Source organism: Geospiza fortis, unplaced genomic scaffold, assembly GCF_000277835.1.
Source record: "Geospiza fortis unplaced genomic scaffold, GeoFor_1.0 scaffold224, whole genome shotgun sequence".
In the NCBI taxonomy this organism is placed as follows: Eukaryota; Metazoa; Chordata; class Aves; order Passeriformes; family Thraupidae; genus Geospiza; species Geospiza fortis.
This window is the reverse complement of record NW_005054448.1, coordinates 287,291-306,992: the sequence shown is the minus strand read 5'-3', so window position 1 is coordinate 306,992 and position 19,702 is coordinate 287,291. Positions and strand designations below refer to the sequence as shown.

The 19,702-nt window shown below is 52.2% G+C and overlaps 1 protein-coding gene across 1 annotated transcript in view; it reads right to left on the bottom strand.

The window, feature by feature from the left end:
• Positions 1–15,054: 15,054 nt before the first annotated feature.
• HORMAD2 (HORMA domain containing 2) overlaps positions 15,055–19,702 on the bottom strand; it is a 21,587-nt gene continuing 16,939 nt past the window's right edge. The window contains exon 12 of the mRNA XM_031062462.1: positions 15,055–15,171. Within this exon, the coding sequence (XP_030918322.1) occupies positions 15,055–15,171 (117 nt within the window). The remainder of the gene's footprint in view (positions 15,172–19,702) is intronic.

Sequence of the window (19,702 nt, the reverse complement as noted above, 5' to 3'; positions counted from 1 at the left end):
GTTTGAAGCTGTTTGAGACACATCTGCTTAACAAGGCATTTCAGATGGCCTGAGCCCACATAATTCCTGGCCCTGAGGAGGAAATCAGGGCTCAAGGGAAAGATCTCACCTAAGGAAAGGGAGGGCACTTTGTCGATGTGGCAAGGGTGAAGAGATGGGGAGAAAAGTGTTTGGAAGCAAATCCCAAGCAGGCTCCAGAAGAGCAGGCAATGCTGGGAGAGACCGATTAGGCTGGCAGGGATAGTGGGGAAGGACTAAGCAGGAGCTGTGGCAGGTCCCCAGGCCCCTTGGAGCCAGGGCTGCAGAGAGGGCACATGCCACTGGAGCCCCCCGTACCCCTCCTGCTGCTCCAGCTGGTGGCCTCCAGCCCTGCAGGGCACACGGGGTTGTGCCATGTTTGGCTGCCCATCAGCGCAGCTCTGGGGGAAGAGGAGCCCTTGCTGTCCCTCTTCCCACTAAAACTAAATCAGGGAGTCAGCAAAAGGAGTGGAGAGTCCTGGAGAAACAGAGCAAAGGAAAACAGAGGTTCCTCTCGATATGAAGGGGAGAGGGACAGCAGCCCTGGCTGAGACTGACGGGTCTGACCCTGCTCTTTGCCCTCCCCACACTCTCCAACCCCAGGGCCCAGCAGCACTTCCAGCCCAGTGGCACCACCGGGGAAGAGGGGGGACAGTCTCAGTTAAAACTGGGGATGTCCCACCCTTTTTTTCCCTGCTCAGGGCTTCACCCAACACCAGCAGGACCCCTCTGCTGAGGACCCCCAGCCCATGCCTGCAGCAAGGCAGGGATTGAACCTTGATGGGCACCTTGGATATCTCACTGAACTGGGCTGCACCTCCCTCACCTGGCTGAGCTCACCATGAGGATGCCAAGCTTCCCCCCCGGCCTTCAGGGCATCTGGGACAGGTCTTAGGGCCAGAAGAGTTGACATGTTCATTTATTACAGCAGAATGAAGCGCTACCTGGCCTGGGTCACGCTCCCCTCTTGTTTCCTAAGAAAACAAGGTGTGCGTGCAATCCCGCCGGGCGAGCGTGTGCGCGCCTGTGGCTGCCAACCAAATTTGACTAAGGGCCCGAGGCTCCAGAGATAGGAAGTTCCTACACGTCTTGTGAAGACAGAAGAGGGAGAGGAGCAAGCTCCAAATGAGGCCCCACGGCAGCAGCATGAACCCAGTCCTTAAAAGCCACTGGAGATTCTCCTCCTCTGCAGCCAGGCAATGTGAGGCACAAACCTGCTCCTAGAAAGATTTCTCTGTGCTTTTTCCCCAGCCTGGCATTTTCCACACGGGCTCTGCTGTTGGTGCAGGAAGGACAGCCATGGGTGGGTGAAGTCTGTCTCTTCCTGGCAGCCCTGGTGAGATGCCTGCCAGGCATCTCTGGGATGGGGATTTCCACACGGAAGCTGTGGTCACCCCACCTTGGTGTTGCCAAATTGTGCTGGCAAACATCTCACCTTGGTGCTGCTGTATGTCAGCCTGCTGTGGGGCAGCACTGGCTCTCTGAGGCACCCATCACCCTGGGCTTACAGGTGACCCCAACACCTTTGGTACCATCACCCCAGCACCACTGGTCACCATTATCCTGACACCAGCAGCCTCCATCACCCTGACACACAGGTCCACATCATCCCAGAAACCACCAGCACCAGTCCCCTCCACCCCAGTACCATCAGTTCCCAGCACCCCAACAGGACCAGTCCTCACCAGCTCAGTACCATCAGTTCCCAGCACCTCAAAAGGGCCAGTCCCCACCACCCCAGTACCACAGGTCTCCATCACCCCAGCACCACCAGTCTCCAGGGCACCAGGAGCCACAGTCCCTCAGGATTTACCAATCCCTATGGACAAAGTGAAAGGCTCTCTCCTTTCCTGACCCTGCTGTAATTAATGTCAAAGCCTCCCTTGCTGCCTCCAGCACCCTGGGCAGAGTGGCCCAGCCCGGCTCCCGGTGCCGGCGGGGAGAGCCCCGCAGTCCCGACCCCGGGCGCATCCACATCCTCGCATGCTCGCCTTGCAGCCAAGCCCTGGAGGAAACAAGCCCCAGCTGTGCCTCTTCACAGCTACTGTGACCGGGCTCTTCCCCCAGAAGGTCTGGACCGAGCAGCGGGAGGGACCGGCCCCACCGCGCCGGAGCCGGGGCAGAACGAGCTGCGCTTGGTGGATTGGAGGCGCAGGGTGCAAGGGCTCCTCTCTCCCTGTGAGGCAGCCCCGATCTGCCGCACCACGGCCCGTGGAAAGCCGGGATAAGACAGGTCCCATCCCGCGTCCTCGGGGCCGGTTCCGCAGCAGGGCTGTGTTTACATGTCCCCGTGCCGGCCCACATCTGTGTTTATGTGTGTGTTTCCGTACGGGTGCGTGTGGCTCCGTGTGTGTGGCGGGGTTTCTGGGTGTGTACGGGTGTCTCTGCGCGTCGGGCTCTCAGTTAACCTCTTAGAAAATGAAAACAAGCCTGGAAGCCTGGCAGCTGTTGCCGAGCCCCGCTCCAGCGCCGCTTCCAGACAGACGGTAACCGCAGGTCTGATGACCGAGCACACACACGCTTCCCTTCGGGCCTTCTTAATTGCGCCGTCAGATATTCTGAAACAAAGGAAATTAAAGACTAAACTGATAGCAATAAATATGTCACGGGAGCAACGGGAGGCAGGCAGCTCCCTGGGCGGCTGGGAACTGGCAGCAGGGAGGGAGAATGGGATCGGGAGCTGCAGGAACCGTGGGCAGGAGACCAGGCTTGGACAGGGCTCTGCCGAAAGTTGGGTGGGCATTGGCAACGCTGCTGACCCCGGGAGAGGCCTGGGAACGCTCCAGCACAGACGGGCTGGATGGCCACGTTGGATTTCTCATGGAAACTTGTGTAGGTTCTTGCCAGGTCCCAGGATTTTTTTTTTCCCTTGTCTTTGCCCAGATTTTCTCTAAGCGGCTCTTCTGATTCCCTCCAGCTGCCTGCACGCGAGCACTGCAGCAAACGCCTGGAGAGAGGTGGGAGGAGGGATGCCACCCTCTCCCAGTGGGCACATGGCCGGTGGCACCTGAGGGGACTGCTGGGCACAGGTCTGTTTGCCTGCAAAGGTGTCAGCACCAGTTTAGGGGCTGAGCTGGATGGAGACCACCAAAATGGTGCTCGAGGATGGGATGGGGGAGCACTGGGAAGCCGAGCTGGTGCAGGCAGGCTTCAGAGCAGGGATGAGCAGGACCTGGCAGCAACTTTGGCAGTGGCTGGCAGAGCATGGGAACCACTCTTCCACCAGCTGCCAGCTCATGGGATGAGGTGATGACTTTGAGAAAGCCCTGACCCAGCATGGGAAACAGCCTGGCAGAGGGGCAGGAAAAGCCCAGTGCCTGCTGAGCCTGAGAAGGCGGAGTGGGACGTGCAGGGGATGTGGTGGAGCAGAGCAGAGTGTTGTGCTGTCCGCCACTGGAGGGTGGGACAAGACACTCCGGGGCCTTGACCACAGCGAGAGACATTCAGAAGAGATCTTCCTGATTTTCCAGGATTGCTGCCTGTGCAAGAGCCCCAGGAAGAGACAGGACAGGGATGCAGAGCAGGCAGGAGCCTCGCTCCCACGCAGGAGCTGCTCACTGCAGCATCTCCAAGCTTCACTCCCCAGTTCCACAGACTTTCTCCCAACCTCAGCTTCCCAGCTGGGATGTGCAAGCAGCTCGGTTGAGAGAAGATGGAAGCAAGAGTGGCTCGAGCACGGCAGGATGAGGGGTTGAATTCAGAAAGGCTTTGCTGGGCTAAATCCCATCTGGAGCCAGGAGGTTTTTTGGCGTCCTCACAGCGGTGTCCAGCCTATTGTGGGAAAGCACTGAGTGCCGGTCCCAGCGCTGGAGGCAGTGTCACACGGGGAGCGCTGCGGAACCAAGGCACTTCTGGCTGGAAAACATCTTTCCATAACCACAGGAGAGGAGAGAGCCAGCTGGGCAAAAAACACAGGCAAGGCAGTTCCCTAGAAATATCCAAACACCTCAAAAAATAACCTGAGGTAGCAACTGTCCCCAGCCCCGCGGCTGGATTCATCCCGTTTATATCTCCCAAATCCCCCGGCGCTCCCAGCTCTGCTATTCCACACTTCTGGCGCAATTCCTGCCAAGTTCCTCGGGCGCTGATCCAAAAGGCAGCTGGGCGTCCCTGCGGCACCCGCAGCCTTTTTGCTGATGGGCACTTTGCTGGGGCAGCTTCCCTTCCCGGGAGCCGGAGGGGAAGGAAGCGCGGCCGGCGGGGCTGGCAGTGACCCGTGGCGCTGCCACGAGTGGCTCGACGTGCGCCTGCCGCTTCCGCTGCACGGAATTGCGAAGCCGCTGCCTCGGGGCACTGCAGGCAGCTGGCAGGGAGGGACGGCCCAGGGCGCTCCATGCCAGCCCGAAATCCTGGCCGGGGCCACCTGCCATTCCCGCCGGGATGTGCTGGGTGCCAGAGACAGGCGCAGCCCCGCGGGGGCAGCCCGCAGCTCCCGATGCCGTGTGCTGGGAGAGAGGCAGACCTGCCACCGGCTGCTGCTGGCACAGGGAACCTTCAGGTGCTCAGCCTGGTCTGCAGCCCAGGAATTTGGTCCAAGTATGGGGCAGCCCCGAGGAGCAGGGCAGGAGGGAGGCGCTGTGTGGAATCCTGCAGTTAGCTGGAGCTTAAGCATCTCTCAATCCCAGCTGCAGCTGCTGTAGGGGTCTGTGCTGGGATCAGTGGTATTTAGGATCTGCATTAGTTACACAGAGGAAGGGATGGAGGGCACCCTCAGCAGGTTTGCAGATGACACTGAGCTGAGCAGTGACACACCCAAAGGGCAAGGCCACCCAGAGGGACCTGAGCACGCTCAAGTAGTGAGTCCATGGGAATCTCCATGTGATTTAACAGGCCCAAGTTCTGCTGCTGCACCTGGTCGGGGGCAATCCCCAGGATCAGTTCAGGCTGGGGATGAAGGGCTCAAGAGCAGCTCTGAGGAGAAGCACTTTGGGTGCTGGTGGGGAAGGCCTGGCCATGCCCTGGCTGTGTGCACTGGGATCCAGACACCCTCCATGTCCTGGGCTGAGCCCCAGTGTGGGCAGTGAGGGGGGGATTCTGCCCCTCTGCCCCACCCAGGTGAGACCCCACCTGCAGAGCTGCCCCAGCCCTGGGGCCAGCACAGGAGGGACCTGGAGCTGCTGCAGCCAGTCCAGAGGAGAGCATGGAGATGCTCCAAAGGCTGGAGCCCCTCTGCTGTGAGGAAAGGATGAGAGAATTGAGATTGTTCCTCCTGGAAAAGAGAAAGTTTTGGGGTGACCTAATTGTGGCCTTACAGTTCCTAAACGGAACCTACAAGAAAGACTTTTACAAGGATGACAGGACAAGGGGGAATGGCTTCCCACTGCCAGAGGGCAGGGATAAGTGGGATATTGGGAAGGAATTGTTCCCTGTGAGGATGGGGAGGTCAAGGCACAAGGTGCTGCCCCTGGATCCCTGGCAGTGCCCAAGGCCAGGTTGGATGGGGCTTGGAGCAGCCTGGGCTAGAGCAAAGTGTCCCTGCCCATGGCAGGGGTGGGATGGGATGGGATGGGCTTTAATGTCCTTTTCAACTCAAACTATTCTGTGATTCTGTGAGAAGAGCAGAGGAGACTGTTTGATGCTGCCCACCCTTGATGCAGGAGACAGCCGAGTCCCTGGATCCATGAGGATCCTTCCCGGCTGTGGGCCGGGCTGGGAAGAGGAAGGAGAGGGGCAAGGCAGCTTCTCATTGAGTCTCAGTGGGAAAGCACCAGGAATCTGAGCACCTTGGGCAAGGGGAAACCCAAGGTTCTCCCCCACCTTTGCTCATTCATGTCCGTGGGTGAGACATCCCGACATGCCAGGGAAATCACTCCACTGCTCCCTGGCCCATCACGGAGCCGGCTGCGGCCCCGCAGTCCCACGCAGCCTGGCTGTTCCCATATCCCCCTCCTTCTCCCCCAGGTGAGCCTCTGAGAAGGAACTTCCCACCAAGAACAGACTTGCCTTGCTCCCAGCGAAGGGAATCTGTACCCTCACTTGGCTTAGGAATTCACTGTTACTCAGAAGGGATCCAGCTTTCTCCGTAAGCTCCTGCCTGGCGAGGGGCAGCTGCCGGGCCTGGCCTCCTCTTCCTCCCGGCCCACGCAGGTGGGGGAAGTGCCTGGCACAGAGCTCCTGCTTTCCTGAGCAAAGGAATGTTCCTTGGCTGTGGGAGCAGCAGCAGGAGAGCAGGTGGGCTCCCAGGAATGAAGTGTTTTTCCCTCCTGCCTTGGCTTGAGAAGGCCAGTGCTGCCCTTGCCATGTCTTGGAAGCAGAGCCTGGAGCCAGGGGAATTTTATCACCCTCCTTCACCTGTTGTCTTCTTCAGAAAATACCACAGATAAGGCTCAAAAGCTCAATTCAGTGTGGCTCTTGAGTATCCTCACAGAAATTCCCCTGAGATAGTTTTTCAGCAGAAAACCAAGTTTCAGAGGAACTGGAAACAGACAGCAAAACCACCTGAACATGACCCCTAGCTCAGCCCCCCAGTGATTCCCATCTCATTCCATCTTTGCTCCAGTGTCATACACCAAACCATCTTCTCTCACGTCCACCCCGTGAGCCAGCCCAAGGCAGGCTGTGCTCACCCAGGGAGTCCCTACACAGCTCCCAGGAATGCTGCTCACGCCACAGGATTCATGGGGATCAGTGCTAATCTCCAGACTCACTAAACCCAAAGAAAGTGACTCTTTGTTTCTCAAAAAATCTGCAGAAATACTGAAATCAGCAAAATCCTCGTCCTTCCTGCACCAGTAAGCGATGGCTAAACATTATTCTAGATCAAAGGAAGATGGGAAGGGCCAGATCAGACCTAAAGCCCATCCAGCCCATCTCTGTCTCCAGCAGTAACTCCCAACAGATGCTCCAGGGGAAGGTGCAAAGCCTCCTCAGTGCACAGACACAAAATATTGTGCCTGAGCAGGACTTCTGATCATCCCCCACAGGGGCACAGGAGCAAGTCCAGAGGTTTTGCTGGCTAAGACCAGTGGGATGCAGGTGGGATCCACAGCAGCTCATTCAAAGACCAGTGTTAGGAGGGAGAAGTCCCTCTGCAGATAACGGAGAGAGGGATGAAAGGCTTCCTTCAGTGATTCAAAAGGAGAGCCTGTCTCCACTCTGAATCATCCTGGGAAAGAGCTGATCTCGCTTCCTCGACCAAATACGGAGTTTGAGGCCGTTGGCCTTCAGTCAGAGCTTTCAAACACCTGAAATTGGAGTGGGTGCCCCAACAGAAAGGGTTTCAGCTTCAGCAACATCCCTCCAATATGCACCTCTCTTTGATGCCTCCCTCAAATACCAAATGTCACCACTAAGGTGCAGATCATAGGACAAAGTGAGATGGCCCCCAGCAGACCACTGAATTTAGGGAAAATTAATTTCCCAAAGCCCTGCTTCACAAGGCTCTCCAGTAATATTCTGGACTAATAAAGGAAACTCCTCACAGAAATCTACATAGCATCAGAAATGGCAGAGAAGTATCTGTTGAGAGCACCTTGAAGAACTGAGCTCTGTCAAATCACTCCTGGCTGGCAGAGTTGTGACCTCAGGAAAGTCACTTCCACTTGGAATTTCAGCTTCTCCCTCTTTATAGTGGGCATAAAGCTCATAGAATTGTAGAATAATTTGGGTTGGAAGGGACCTGAAAACTCATCCTGACCTGAAAACTCACTCCCTGCCATGGGCAGGGACACTTTCCACTACCCCAGGTTGCTCCAGACCCCTCTCAACCTGACCTTGGGCACTGCCAGGGATCCAGGGCCAGCCACAGCTGCTCTGGGCACCCTGTGCCAGGGGCTCCCCAGCCTCACAGGGAATAATTCCTGCACAATATCCCACCTAACCCTGCCCTCTGGCAGTGGGAAGCCATTCCCTGTGTCCCATCCTTCCCTACATGAGATGTTCAACCTCCTTTACAGAGAACCTTGTGACCTGCGAATGCAATACGTGCTGATGGATTCATGGAATTACTAATGGAAAGCAGAGGAAATAGCAGCTGAAAACCCCAAGCCTGCCCAGGGGCAGTGTTTCCTGCCACAGTGGTGCACGGGGGGGTGCTGGTGACAGCAGCAGAGCCCCTCTGATGTAACACCGCTGGTGCCCCCGAGCTCCCCTGGCTCCGTGCGATGATCCCGGCAGGTCTGAACAGGAGCCACGGCGCCCGCGGTCCCGCACAGCGTCCTCAGCCCGGCACCGTGAGCGACGAGGAGCTCGTGGAGAGGCTTCAAAGGTGCACTGACATCAGCACAGCCACAGGTCTGGCCAGGCCCAGCTCCTGCTGGAACCATTATCAAAGCACTTGAGTCACGGAGCTGCGCTGACCGTCACTGCCTTTGTCCGGCGTGGAAGGATGCCCAGGCGGACAGATCTGACTCTCACAGCTCGCTCTCCTGCCCAACAGAGCTTCTTACACAGCATGCTCTGTTGCTGGGCTATAGGGAATTTTTGTCCTGGTTTTCTTGACGTGATCCTTTTCAGAAAGAAAACCCTGACTCATGAAGCTGTGACGTTGAATGTGCTGCTGTGTAAGGCCTGACACAATGAGACACTTGGCACCCGCTTGCTCCGAGCCTGGCCAAGGGGAATATATGCATTTTTAAGAACTGAATATCCTAATTTTTTACTTTTAAGGAATAGGGAAGCCTTAGCAATGCTGTAGCAACAAGGGTCACCCAAACACAGTCAATGTCTCCCACTGGAGAGCTAAAAAAGCGAAATGAAAAAATAATGGTTTTCCCTTTGCTTTTGCAATCAGTGGCCAAATATGCTGCTGCTCTTCCGGAATGAGCAGCTGCCAATTCCAGAGGAGAAAATCTCTTGTAGCCAAGTAGCTCAGCTCCTACATTCTCTCCAAGAGCCTGGGAAAAAGGAAAGGCGGCCAGTCAGTCGGCTAAATAATTTTTGGAAATAAGTAGGTAATGGCCCTCCAACAGACCACTGCCATGGTAAGCTTGCTTGCAGGCTGATGTCTTTTTTTAAAGCAGAAAATTGACACATCCATGTCAAATCCTTAGATCTCCTTTGCAGAAGCACTGTGAGTTGACTGTGGGTCAGATTTCCAAGTCACCAAAAGCTTTAAAGCACACAAAGCTTCCCCAAAATTAACACATGCAGCAAAGTATACTTGGATGAACCCATCTGGCCTTAGCTAAAATGTACTGAAATACTGGGAGTTGGGGATTTTTTTGGATATTCCTGCTCCGCGGCTTCCAGTTAAACTCTCTGTGCAGCTCTTTGAAAATAGAAAGAACACAGTGTCAGGCAACTGGCCTGATTCCTTTATTATTTTAGTGAAATTCTAGTACTTCAGCAGGGAAACCAGGTAACAACCATCAGGAATGGGAAATATTTGATTGTACAGGCAGCTCAGCTGTGCCTGGATGTCCTGCTTGCCAGCATCTCCCAGGTGCTGAAGCATGCACTGATTTGCCATGGAATAACACCAAATTTTTTCTGAGGAGTTTTTGTGCTGTGCTACAGGCTCTGGCTCCTCTTGAGCTGGGTCAATGTGGAGGTTTGGGCCAAAACAAGAGGTTCTTGGGGTCCTTGCCCCATGGATAATTCCCCTTCCACCCTCATCAGCTGCTGGCAATGGGGGGAGCCAGGTCAGGGAAAGGTTCTGGATGAAAACTAACCCAACCCATGGGAAGCTGATTCAAGCTTTCAGGAGAACACACAGGTTGTAACTACCTGTGCTGTCCCTTCCCAGCCCATTGCTTGGGGGACACAGCTGGGAGTCACCAGAGCCCTGCTGATGTGGGACAGTGTGCTCCAGGAGGAATGAACAGCAAGTGATGGCCTTCAATGGATAAGATCCAGTCTTCAGTTAATGGCAGGGAAGATATTGGGACTGGAAGATGGAAATTAACTTCCACAGTGAGACCCCACCTGCAGAGCTGCCTCCAAGTCCCAGCACAAGGAGAATGTGGAGCTGCTGGAGCCAGTCCAGAGGAAACCATGGAGATGCTCCAAGGGCTGGAGCCCCTCTGCTCTGGAGCCAGGCTGGGAGAGCTGGGGGTGCTCACCTGGAGAGGAGAAGGCTCCAGGGAGAGCTCAGAGCCCCTTGCAGGGCCTAAAGGGGCTCCAGGAGAGCTGGAGAGGGACTGGGGACAAGGGATGGAAGGACAGGACACAGGGAATGGCTTCCACTGCCAGAGGGCAGGGCTGGATGGGATATTGGGAATTAGGAATTGTTCCCTGGCAGGGTGGGCAGGCCCTGGCACAGGGTGCCCAGAGCAGCTGGGGCTGCCCCTGGATCCCTGGCAGTGCCCAAGGCCAGGCTGGAATAACCTGGGCTAGTGGGAAGTGTCCCTGCCCATGGCAGGGGGAGGAGTGAGGTGAGCTTTAAGGTCCCTTTCCATGGAAAGCATTCTGTTATTCTGTGCCTGGAGAGCTGCAGCAGAGAATAGCTGGAGATGTGTGAGCAGAGTTCAGCATGTTTTTGCATGTAAGCAGAAGTTCCTACACTCTGGAATTATTGGTTATTAATGGAGCTGCATCCTGCAGTGCTGTTTTAATAACACTGAGGAAGCTCTTGGAAATATCCAACAGATCAAACCCCTGTGACAAAGCTCCTGCAAGGGCTCCTGAGATGGTTCCTGCCCCAAAGGCCAGCACTCCCTCTGTGGGGAAAGACTGGGAGGGAGGGAGTCCTTCCCTAAACCGCTGAATGTCCCCACACTGCAGGGTCACCTGCATCCCAGCACTGCTCCTCACCCACAGGCACATGCAGCTTCGTTTTTCTGTCTAGAGTGAACGTTTAAGGAAAAGTATTGAGGGACAAAAAGCAACTGTCCCCCTGATTCTCCTACAAGGCCCTGACCCGTGGCTGTGCCTCGACCACCTGCTCGGGCTGACATTCAGGGAGCTGAGGCTGGCAGAGGTTTGGGCACATTCTAGCCAACTCCAAATGCCAGTTTTGTTTTCTGGAGACACCATTTTCCTGTGTTTTACACAGTCTTACCCTCTGTTACTGAAAAAAAGGTCTGTGTGTGATTCAAGGTCAATCGACTGCACAAAGGACTTGGTTTCCTGTTATCAAGCTCAGACTTTCATCACAGTAAACATCCCCTCACTGCACGTCCTGTAGCAAAACACAAGTACCATGAACAGAATATAGTATGACATGCCTGGAAAAGAAACCAGTACCTTGTATTTGCCTCCCACATCCCCCTTCTCCCTCTGGTGTTTGCCCAAAGCCTTCCAGGGCTGGGCTGGGTGCTTTTCTTATAAACAGCCACAAACCTTCCTGAAGGGCGTTAATTCATAGAATTGTGAACGGTTTGGATGAGAAGGGACCTTAAAGCCCATCTCATCCCACCCCTGCCATGGGGACACCTTCCACTATCCCAGGGTGCTCCAAGCCCTGTCCAACCTGGCTTTGGACACTCCAGGGATGTGAGTGCTGAATCCACTGATCACAGCCAGGGTATTTGCATTCCTATTTTCCCAGTGTGCAGCCAGCTCCCCAGCCAGGTATTCACACCATCAGCCAATGGATTCTGCAGTAGAACAGTGGGTCATTGATGCTCTGGGAAATGCCAAACAGGCCTGTCTGGCACACGGACACCCAGGGCGGCGTTTCCTATGGAAAACTGTGAGCTTTCGGAATCTCAGCCTCCGCTTAAAGGAAAGATCTACATGCCAACCAGACTTAAATTAGCCTTGGAAACTGATTCTGGAAAATGTGCCAGCTCAGATGCAAATCCCTCTTACTTACCTCGTGATGACAACAAAAGCCTGGTGAAATTTTACTCATCCATTAACAGAAAAGACCTTGCCCGGTGACACACGTGGGTGGGATTCCAGCAGGGTGACATTGCTTTTGGCACGAGGGCCTTGGCCCCCAAGAATGGCAGCCCTGTGGCATGACAAATGCAGGCCACAGCCACATACCTTACCTGCTGACTCAAGGGGAAGAATGCAGAACCTACAAAAATTAAACTTCCAGCCAAAATCCCGAGATGGTAATCTCACAGAACAGCCCCTGGGGTAAAAGATTGATGATTAGAATTACACTCAGGAAAACATTGGTTGATTTCTAAACACCTTCAGAGCAAGTTATAGCCAAGACATTCCACTGGGGTCACTTCCTAAATCCACTGGAGGGAAAACATGAGCACTCAGCTCACTGGGACAGTGATTTTTTTTTCACCACCATGGATAGAGGCCCCTCCATGCCCCATTAAAATCAATGGCAGAACTCTCCTGCTTTTAGCATGAACTCATTTTCGTTTCTCCTCCTCCTGGTCATGTTTCTCCTCTCTGTCATATCTCCAAAACTGAAACAGCAGCAGCAGTGATCAGATCAAATTTCTTTCTAGATCACACACAGCTGTGGAAATCTCAAAAGAATCCTCTGGTTTCAGGTGAAAATCAAATGTTGATACCTGTCCACCCGTTTCCCGCAACAGCCCCCGGGGCTGGGGTTATTTTCCTGTTGAGGACAGGCTATTTTTAAGGATGTGGTTGAGACGATGCATTTTCTGTTTGACTTCAGTTTGACTTTCAGTTTGAAACCAACAGATTGCTCTTCTTGTTAACTGCTGTCCCAGAAAGAAGGAAGGATTTCCAGAAGCCCCACTCACCTGGCTGTGGCTCGGCAGGTTGAGGATATCCACACCACAGCGACTGAAGAGCCTGCGGTCGCGATAAACGAGAACAGGTTCCCTTTCTTTGCTGGCTTTCTGAAAAACCCGGGGAGCATTCACTTTCCCCTTACAGAATGTTCCTAATATTCTGGGTTTTTTTAAGCAGTTTTAAATCTTAATTGCTGTTGGGATCTTTGGGTGATCAAAGGGAGGATGGCTGTGATTCTTTGTATTACTCAGTGCTGCATTAGCACCAGGATCACATATTCATTTATTTTGGTTGAGGAGGTAACAGTCTCCTTTCACTGCACGCACACAATTACTGTAAGCATGCAGGGGACTTGCCAAATGATGCATGAGGGGAGGAGGAGAATCTTTGAAGAAAATTGTTCAAACGTAATTTAGTTCACTAATTGGCAAGGGACCGTTACTAACGAATCGCTTCTGTTTTATGTCAGTAGTGAATCAGGTTGATCATGTGTAACATACATTAAGTCAGTTAATGAGTATTAACTAGAAATGCGACCGAAACACAAGAGAAAAAGGGTTTTTCACCTTTAACTAGCCAAGCAGAATCACCAATAAATAAAAGGATATGTGTAAGTGGCTTAGATGATTCCAATCTGCAGTGGAAAGACTTTTCTTAGAAAATGATGGTAACCACAAGTGGGGAAAAAAATCAGATGCTTACTGCGGCACTTCATCATCACTTGCTTTACTTCTAACTAAGCCTGAAATGAAAATGACTAAAAGTCATTACCGTAAAATAGCTGATTAGAACCCCATGTGAACTGAGACAGTGAGTCCTGGCCCTGGCTATGAGACCAGGGCATCATAAGGCCAGTGAAGGCGTGGGTTGACCTGGTGGTGGCTGTGTGTGCACTTTCACTTGGGGACAGGACACCTGTGTGTGCACTTTCACTGGGGAAAGGACACTTGGCACCCCCCGGTCTGCACCAGACAGGCTGATGTGCCCCTAAACCTTGGGAATCCCATGGAGAGCAGTGAGACCACCTTGCTGGAGCAGCCATAATCACAGCCATGCTTCACTCTCACCTCTGTGTGTGACCCAACAGCATGACACAGCTTTGGGTGCAGTCAGGGCTGCAGGAATGTGGCCCTCAGAGCCCAGCAGTGCCAGGGCAGAGCTGTGAGGTGACAGCAGGCCCACGTGCAGAGCCTGGCTCACTTGTGGATGTGCAGCCCTGAGAGCAAACACTGTTACAAAACCTGGGCAGAAGGAAAGTTTCTGGCTGGCTCTGGCATGTGAACAAACTGGCTTATTAGGCTACAGGTGCAAAAATGAGAACATGGAGTGAAAGTGAGGATAAAATGGAGAATTCTGGTGCTCTGCAGGTTTTATGAAATAGGTATCAGGCCATGGAACCTGCCAGACACTGTGGGGGGCTCAGGGACAGGCAGGATCTGTTTGCTGTGATCTGCAGGATTGGCTTTAGGATTGCAATCCAACACTCCACTGCCTGGAGAAGGAGGGTGGCAGAACATCTCGGGGGGCTCAGTCTGGGCATTACCTCTGCTCAGTCAGGCAGGTCCAGCCTTGGCTTTCAACTCAAGCTTTTTAACTTTCTGGCCAAGCAGAGTCAAAACAGAAGGGAGATGCATCAATCCCATCTCCTGGCAGCTTTAGGCAAGGAAAGATCCCTGTTCCAGCAGGAAGGAAGGGCCCTGATGTCTGCAGCCAATCTTGGATACTGCCACAGCAGATGAGAGCTCCAGACTCTATGGATCAGATACTGTTATGTGTTGCTCTCCTTACCTGTATTTGCAGCCACCAGGTACCTTTCTCACAGCAGGTTCTAAACTGGGTATTTTGCAACACAATTTATATCACATAACTGCTGAGCCCCTCGGCACCCCTTGGTGGGGTGCTGACTTAGAAATAAGCTGATAATACAGTCATGGCAACACTACTTGCAGAGTCAGAAGAAAAATCTAAATATCCAGCACCAGCAGAAAATGTGTACAGATTAGTTTATCTCTGCACTCAATAGAGATAAAACCCCTTCTTTGAAAAAAAATCTAAGCTCCAGGAAACAGCAGAAAGGATGAAGTTAAGCACAGTGTGGTGGATCATGAGACATGCTGCCTGCTGGCATTGATACCTCAGAGTTCATCTGGAAATAATGCCTTAAATCAGGGTGACAGGACAGTCCAGCCCCAGAGGAGAGGACTTATCCAGTGAGGGGCAGGGGGTGTGAGGGAAAGAGGCAGAAAGAAGCACACAGACACCGTTCATGTGGAATGATAAATTCTCAGCTTAAGAACATCAAACAAGTGCAGCTGGTTGGCAATGCCATGGCAGTTCTGGTGCTTGCTCTCTCTTGGCAATCCAGAGTTTTCACGAGACAAATGAACATGCAGAAATACACGTGGGATGGGGAAGAGTTAAACATTGGTCTGTACCAGTCAGATGACAATGCAAACTCACACCTTCCAAATGTATTGTGTGTCAGAATGAACATAATCTCCTGCCATTCAGAGGCAGCTTCTCTGGTTCACTGACCTTCCTTTTCTTCTCAGGTCCTATTACCTCTTCCTGGCTGAAGGCAAGGTTCAGGAGGTTTATCTGTAAGAACCATCAGAAACAGGGATCATTCTCACAGGGCACGCTCCTGCAACATGAGTTAAAAAGTACAGCTTCCAAAAGTGTCATGTGTATGCCTGGATCCTCCTGGCTTTGCTCAGTGTGATCCTGTTCTCCAGAAAAGCAATTAGGCAAGGAATCAAAACTGGAGTACTGGATGGAGCTGGGAATGTAACAGTTGTGCAAGCAACAGGTTCGGCTTCAGGGACAGGGAATGGATTTTGTGGCAAGGGGACAGGACCCATCTCCCCATCACTGTCAGAAAATAGCAGGAGCAAGGAGATCCTTGAGGAATATAATAGCTGACAGGGCATTTGTTTCTCAACCAACCTCAGATAATCATAACATATGGAAAAGCAGGAGGCACTTGTAGGTGAAATTTGTCACAGCCTTTCAGGAGAAGACACACAGTCCCTCTGTTTGTACATCAGGGAACTCAGTGTGAGCTGGTCAATCTCAGGCTTCAAAACTACCTGTGAGTCTGTGAAAAATAACTAAGCCAAGCAAACATTTTCCCAAAACGCTTAACTTCCCTCTAGAAAGACACAAACCTCTCCCAGAAATACTCTTAGCCTGCGACCCAAGAGGTTAAAAGACACAGATAAATATATGTGAGAATATAAGTGAGTCAATGGAACAGACACTTCAGACAGACCACAGGGAGATGGACAGCCAGGACGACAGCTGAAGTGTTGGCTGTGCCAGGGGACAAACTCACTTATCCTCCTTATCATGTCACATATTTGCATTTCTACAATAATAATCTGGAACTGCTGAGAGCAATGTGGGCTGTCGCCCACCCAGAAGGGACAAAGCACAGTCTGGCACTGTGGCCTCTCTCACTGGAGCTGAGGGGACACACCACAGCGCAGAGCTTCTCCTCCAAAACAAAGTTCACTTGGATGACAGCGAGGTGAAGGGCGAGGGAAAGGAGTGCTAAGAGAATTGCTGCTCCCAAACAGGAGTGCCTCCCTCTAGTGTCACTGCAAGGCACCAGGAACCCCGGAACTGCAGCAGGGGAAGCACAAGGAGTTAATGAAGAGCTGCTCCAGAACACATCCCGGGGATGAGCACAAGGTCTTCAGATTACAAGATGTGGTCATTATAGAATTCCCCACTCACGTCACCAAGGCTGGCTTTCCATCTGACCTTGGAATGAGGCTTCGGCAATCTCTGCATAGCAATGGGTTTTCTAATGTGTGAAATAGCTCTGATTAGGGATTAACAGCAAAATACTTTGCAACAGCCTCCCTTCGCCTCTCTATCATGTTTCAATTTGTTTTTCTTCCCTCCTCTTCATTATGAGCCATACAATGTTGCTTAATGCAAAAGTACAATTTCCTTTCCCTAAAAGCAGAGAAAACAAGAATGTGCCAAAGTGGGCTGGGCAGGTTCTCCCTCACCCTGCACAGTCAGGCTGACAGAGCTTTCCAAGGCTGCCCAAGGTGTGTTTGCTTGAGGACAGATCCATGTGTTACAGCTCCTCACCTGATATTCAGCTGCTCCGACTGGCATTTTTGGCAGCAATTTACTTTCCTCTCCCTAACATTGTTTTAACCCGTCTGCTTCCTTCTATTTTTGAAGTGAAGGGCCCAGAGGAGGAAACCCTGCATCCAAACCTCTGCAGAGCTAACACAGCTGCAGGGTTTGTACCCTGTCTTGCTGGCCACACAACAAAGCAGGGGCACAATTCCCAGTCTCCCAGCCCCATCACCTGGATGAGGCAGCTCTCCTTCTGTTTAAACCTAGCTAGAGCTGGTGCTTTAATTTCTGGAGGAATGGATCTTCCACAGCCCAGAAAGCTACTCAGTGAAGGTTTTACCCCTTTGCTATTCCTCCAGAATTTCCTGCATGGATGGGATACTTGTAAGGTGGAGAAATAGCCACAATGAGCAGCTGCTTGCACTCCAGCTCCCCCCAGTTCTCCTGCCCTTTACCACAGGCAGCATGAGCACCTCACAGGAACCTGAGATGAGGAGTGAAAACATCCAAGGAAGCCGTGGAGGGCTCTAGAGAAACACTATTCAGCCATTCAATGAATCAGATGTCAACAGTGAGAGCTATTTCACTGCAGCCAACGTGTCCTGGCCTGTCCCTGCCCAAGCTCACTTAGGAGCTCGGAGCCAGGAACAGACCCCAAGTCCAACTTCAGGTCCCATCCTTAACCAAACACTCCAGCCTCTTCCCCAGAAATGTGGCTCTAAAGGGGATTAAGTCAGATCCGACATGTGCTTATTTGACTTGAAGCAGAAAGTAAACCTCTTCAACGGTGTGGTGAGAAGCAGGAAATCCCTCCCATTGATTAAACATACAATCAAAGACTTCAGAAGTTAATTAATTCTAATTTTTCCCACGTACTGGGATGCTTCACTTGAATAACTGATGTCAGAGCTTGGGCTGTGAGAATGTTGCATTTCCTCACACACAACCTCAGCCCCATGGATGAGCCAGGAGCTGCAGAAGCAGGTAGGACAAGGTGCAGCCCCTTGCACCCTCACCCCAAAAAGGGACCATGCTGACAGGTGGGACAAGCCCAGAGCAAGCAGCAAAGGCAGCAGCTCCATGACCTCCTGACTCTGAGTCCAAGGCAGAGTTCAGGGTCTGGGTCATATCATGAACACACAGTGAGTGTGAATCTCCTGTTTTACTACGTGTAAAAAGGCAATATTTTGCCGCAGGAGTTTTCCTGTAGAACTGCAGCTAACTTGTGAATCATACAAGTGTTACTAATTTCTGGCATAAAACTCACAGGACAGCTGCGAGTTGTCTGGAGAAGATATCAGGCTAAAAATAGATTAGACTTAGATTAAAGCCTTCCCAAGGCAGACTGGTGGACGAAGCAGAGTGAGCAGACCACAGCCACACTGCTATTCTTAGATAGACACAATCAGGACCCGGTTCTTGTGCTCTGCAGCTTGCAATCCCCAGTGTCCCCACATATTCCGGCCAAAAATTCCCAGCATAAATTGAAGAAAATTTACAGCTCTCCTGACATGTGTTTTGCTTCCCAAGGCATCTTATGCAGAACAGCTAAAATTGCACAAGAGCATTCGGCTGTGTCCCTCTTTGTCCCTGGGCTGCCCCATGCTGGGGTTTGGCACTTGGCAGATTGTATGTCCTCAGAAGAGTTCCCTTTGTCCAGGACACGGAGGGTTTTGTTTGGTACCTTGTAACTATCACCACAAATTCACAAGCACATGAATGTCAAAAGAAGTGCAGTTCCATCGAGCAAGCTGGAAGAATAAGGGCTGAGATACAAGACTGAGCTGCTGAAGAAAGGCAGAGTGACCCTCAGGTGTCAGGACAACACAGTTTGTGTGGAGGACTCTCATCATCAGAGATGTTAATCAGAGTGACCTGAGGCATCCTGTGATTTCAGCTGCAGCTACCACTGACTCAACAGCACAACAAACTCTTGTCACTTCCAAAAATCAACCTGGTGACTCTTCAGATTGGTCCCCTAAGACCTAATTCCTGCCTGCTCACTGACAGCTGCCGGCTCCGTGCTCCGAAGCACAGCAAAATCCCAGGGTCACAGGACACATCATGGTGTCAGTGGAAGGATGAGAGGAGATGGACCCGAACTGAAACCACAGAATCACAGATTCCCAGAATGGTTTGTGTTGGAAGGGATCTTAGAGCTCCTCTCATTCCACTCCCCGGTCATAAGCAGGGGCACTTTCCACTAGCCCAGGCTGCTCCACAGCCCATCTAACCTGGCCTTGAGCACCTTCAGGGAAATACAAGAAATTCCACTTAAACATAAGGACAAACTTTTAATTTTTTTACTGTGAGGGCAACCAAGTAGTGGTGAAAGTCAGCCAGGGAGGTTGTGGAGCCTCCTTCCTTGCAGATATTCACCACCTGAGAGGAGCAGGTCCCAAGGAACGCTCTCCCTTCCCCTGTGCTCTGAGCAGGTTGGTTGGCCCTGCTGACCCTGGTGCCTGTGCAGGGGTGGCTCTGTGGTTAAACCCCAGCACTGGGCTCCCAACAGTTTCCAGTGCCGTGGTCACACTGACATCAGAGGAATCCCTCCTGATTTCCATCTGTGCAGGAGGATCACGCTGGTTACTGTGAAAGCCAACTTACACAGGTGGAACAATGAGGGACCCTCAGTGTGGTGCTGCTGTGGAAAGCTGCCATGTTTATGTGCCCAGGAAACCACGCCAACACATCACTGACTATCACCAGTCCTCTTCCTTTTCCTCAGCTCTTGATAAACCTTTGTCATTCAATGCCACTCTTTTGTCTCACACTCCATTCTGCACGTCGTGTATCTTGTAGCTTTTAAAGGAATAATGAACAGATCTTTCCAGAATTCAAAAATTCCAAAATTCCACCTTCAAAAATTTCTGTTAGAAGACAAAATTACCAACAGCTCTCCTGCTAATCTCCTCCAGGGCCCTCAATCACACTGTCCACTTCCGTGAGGGACATTCTCATTGCTGGATCACAATCATTTCCCAGAATTCTGATTCCAACTCTGTAACTGAGGGGAAAAAGACAATGGACA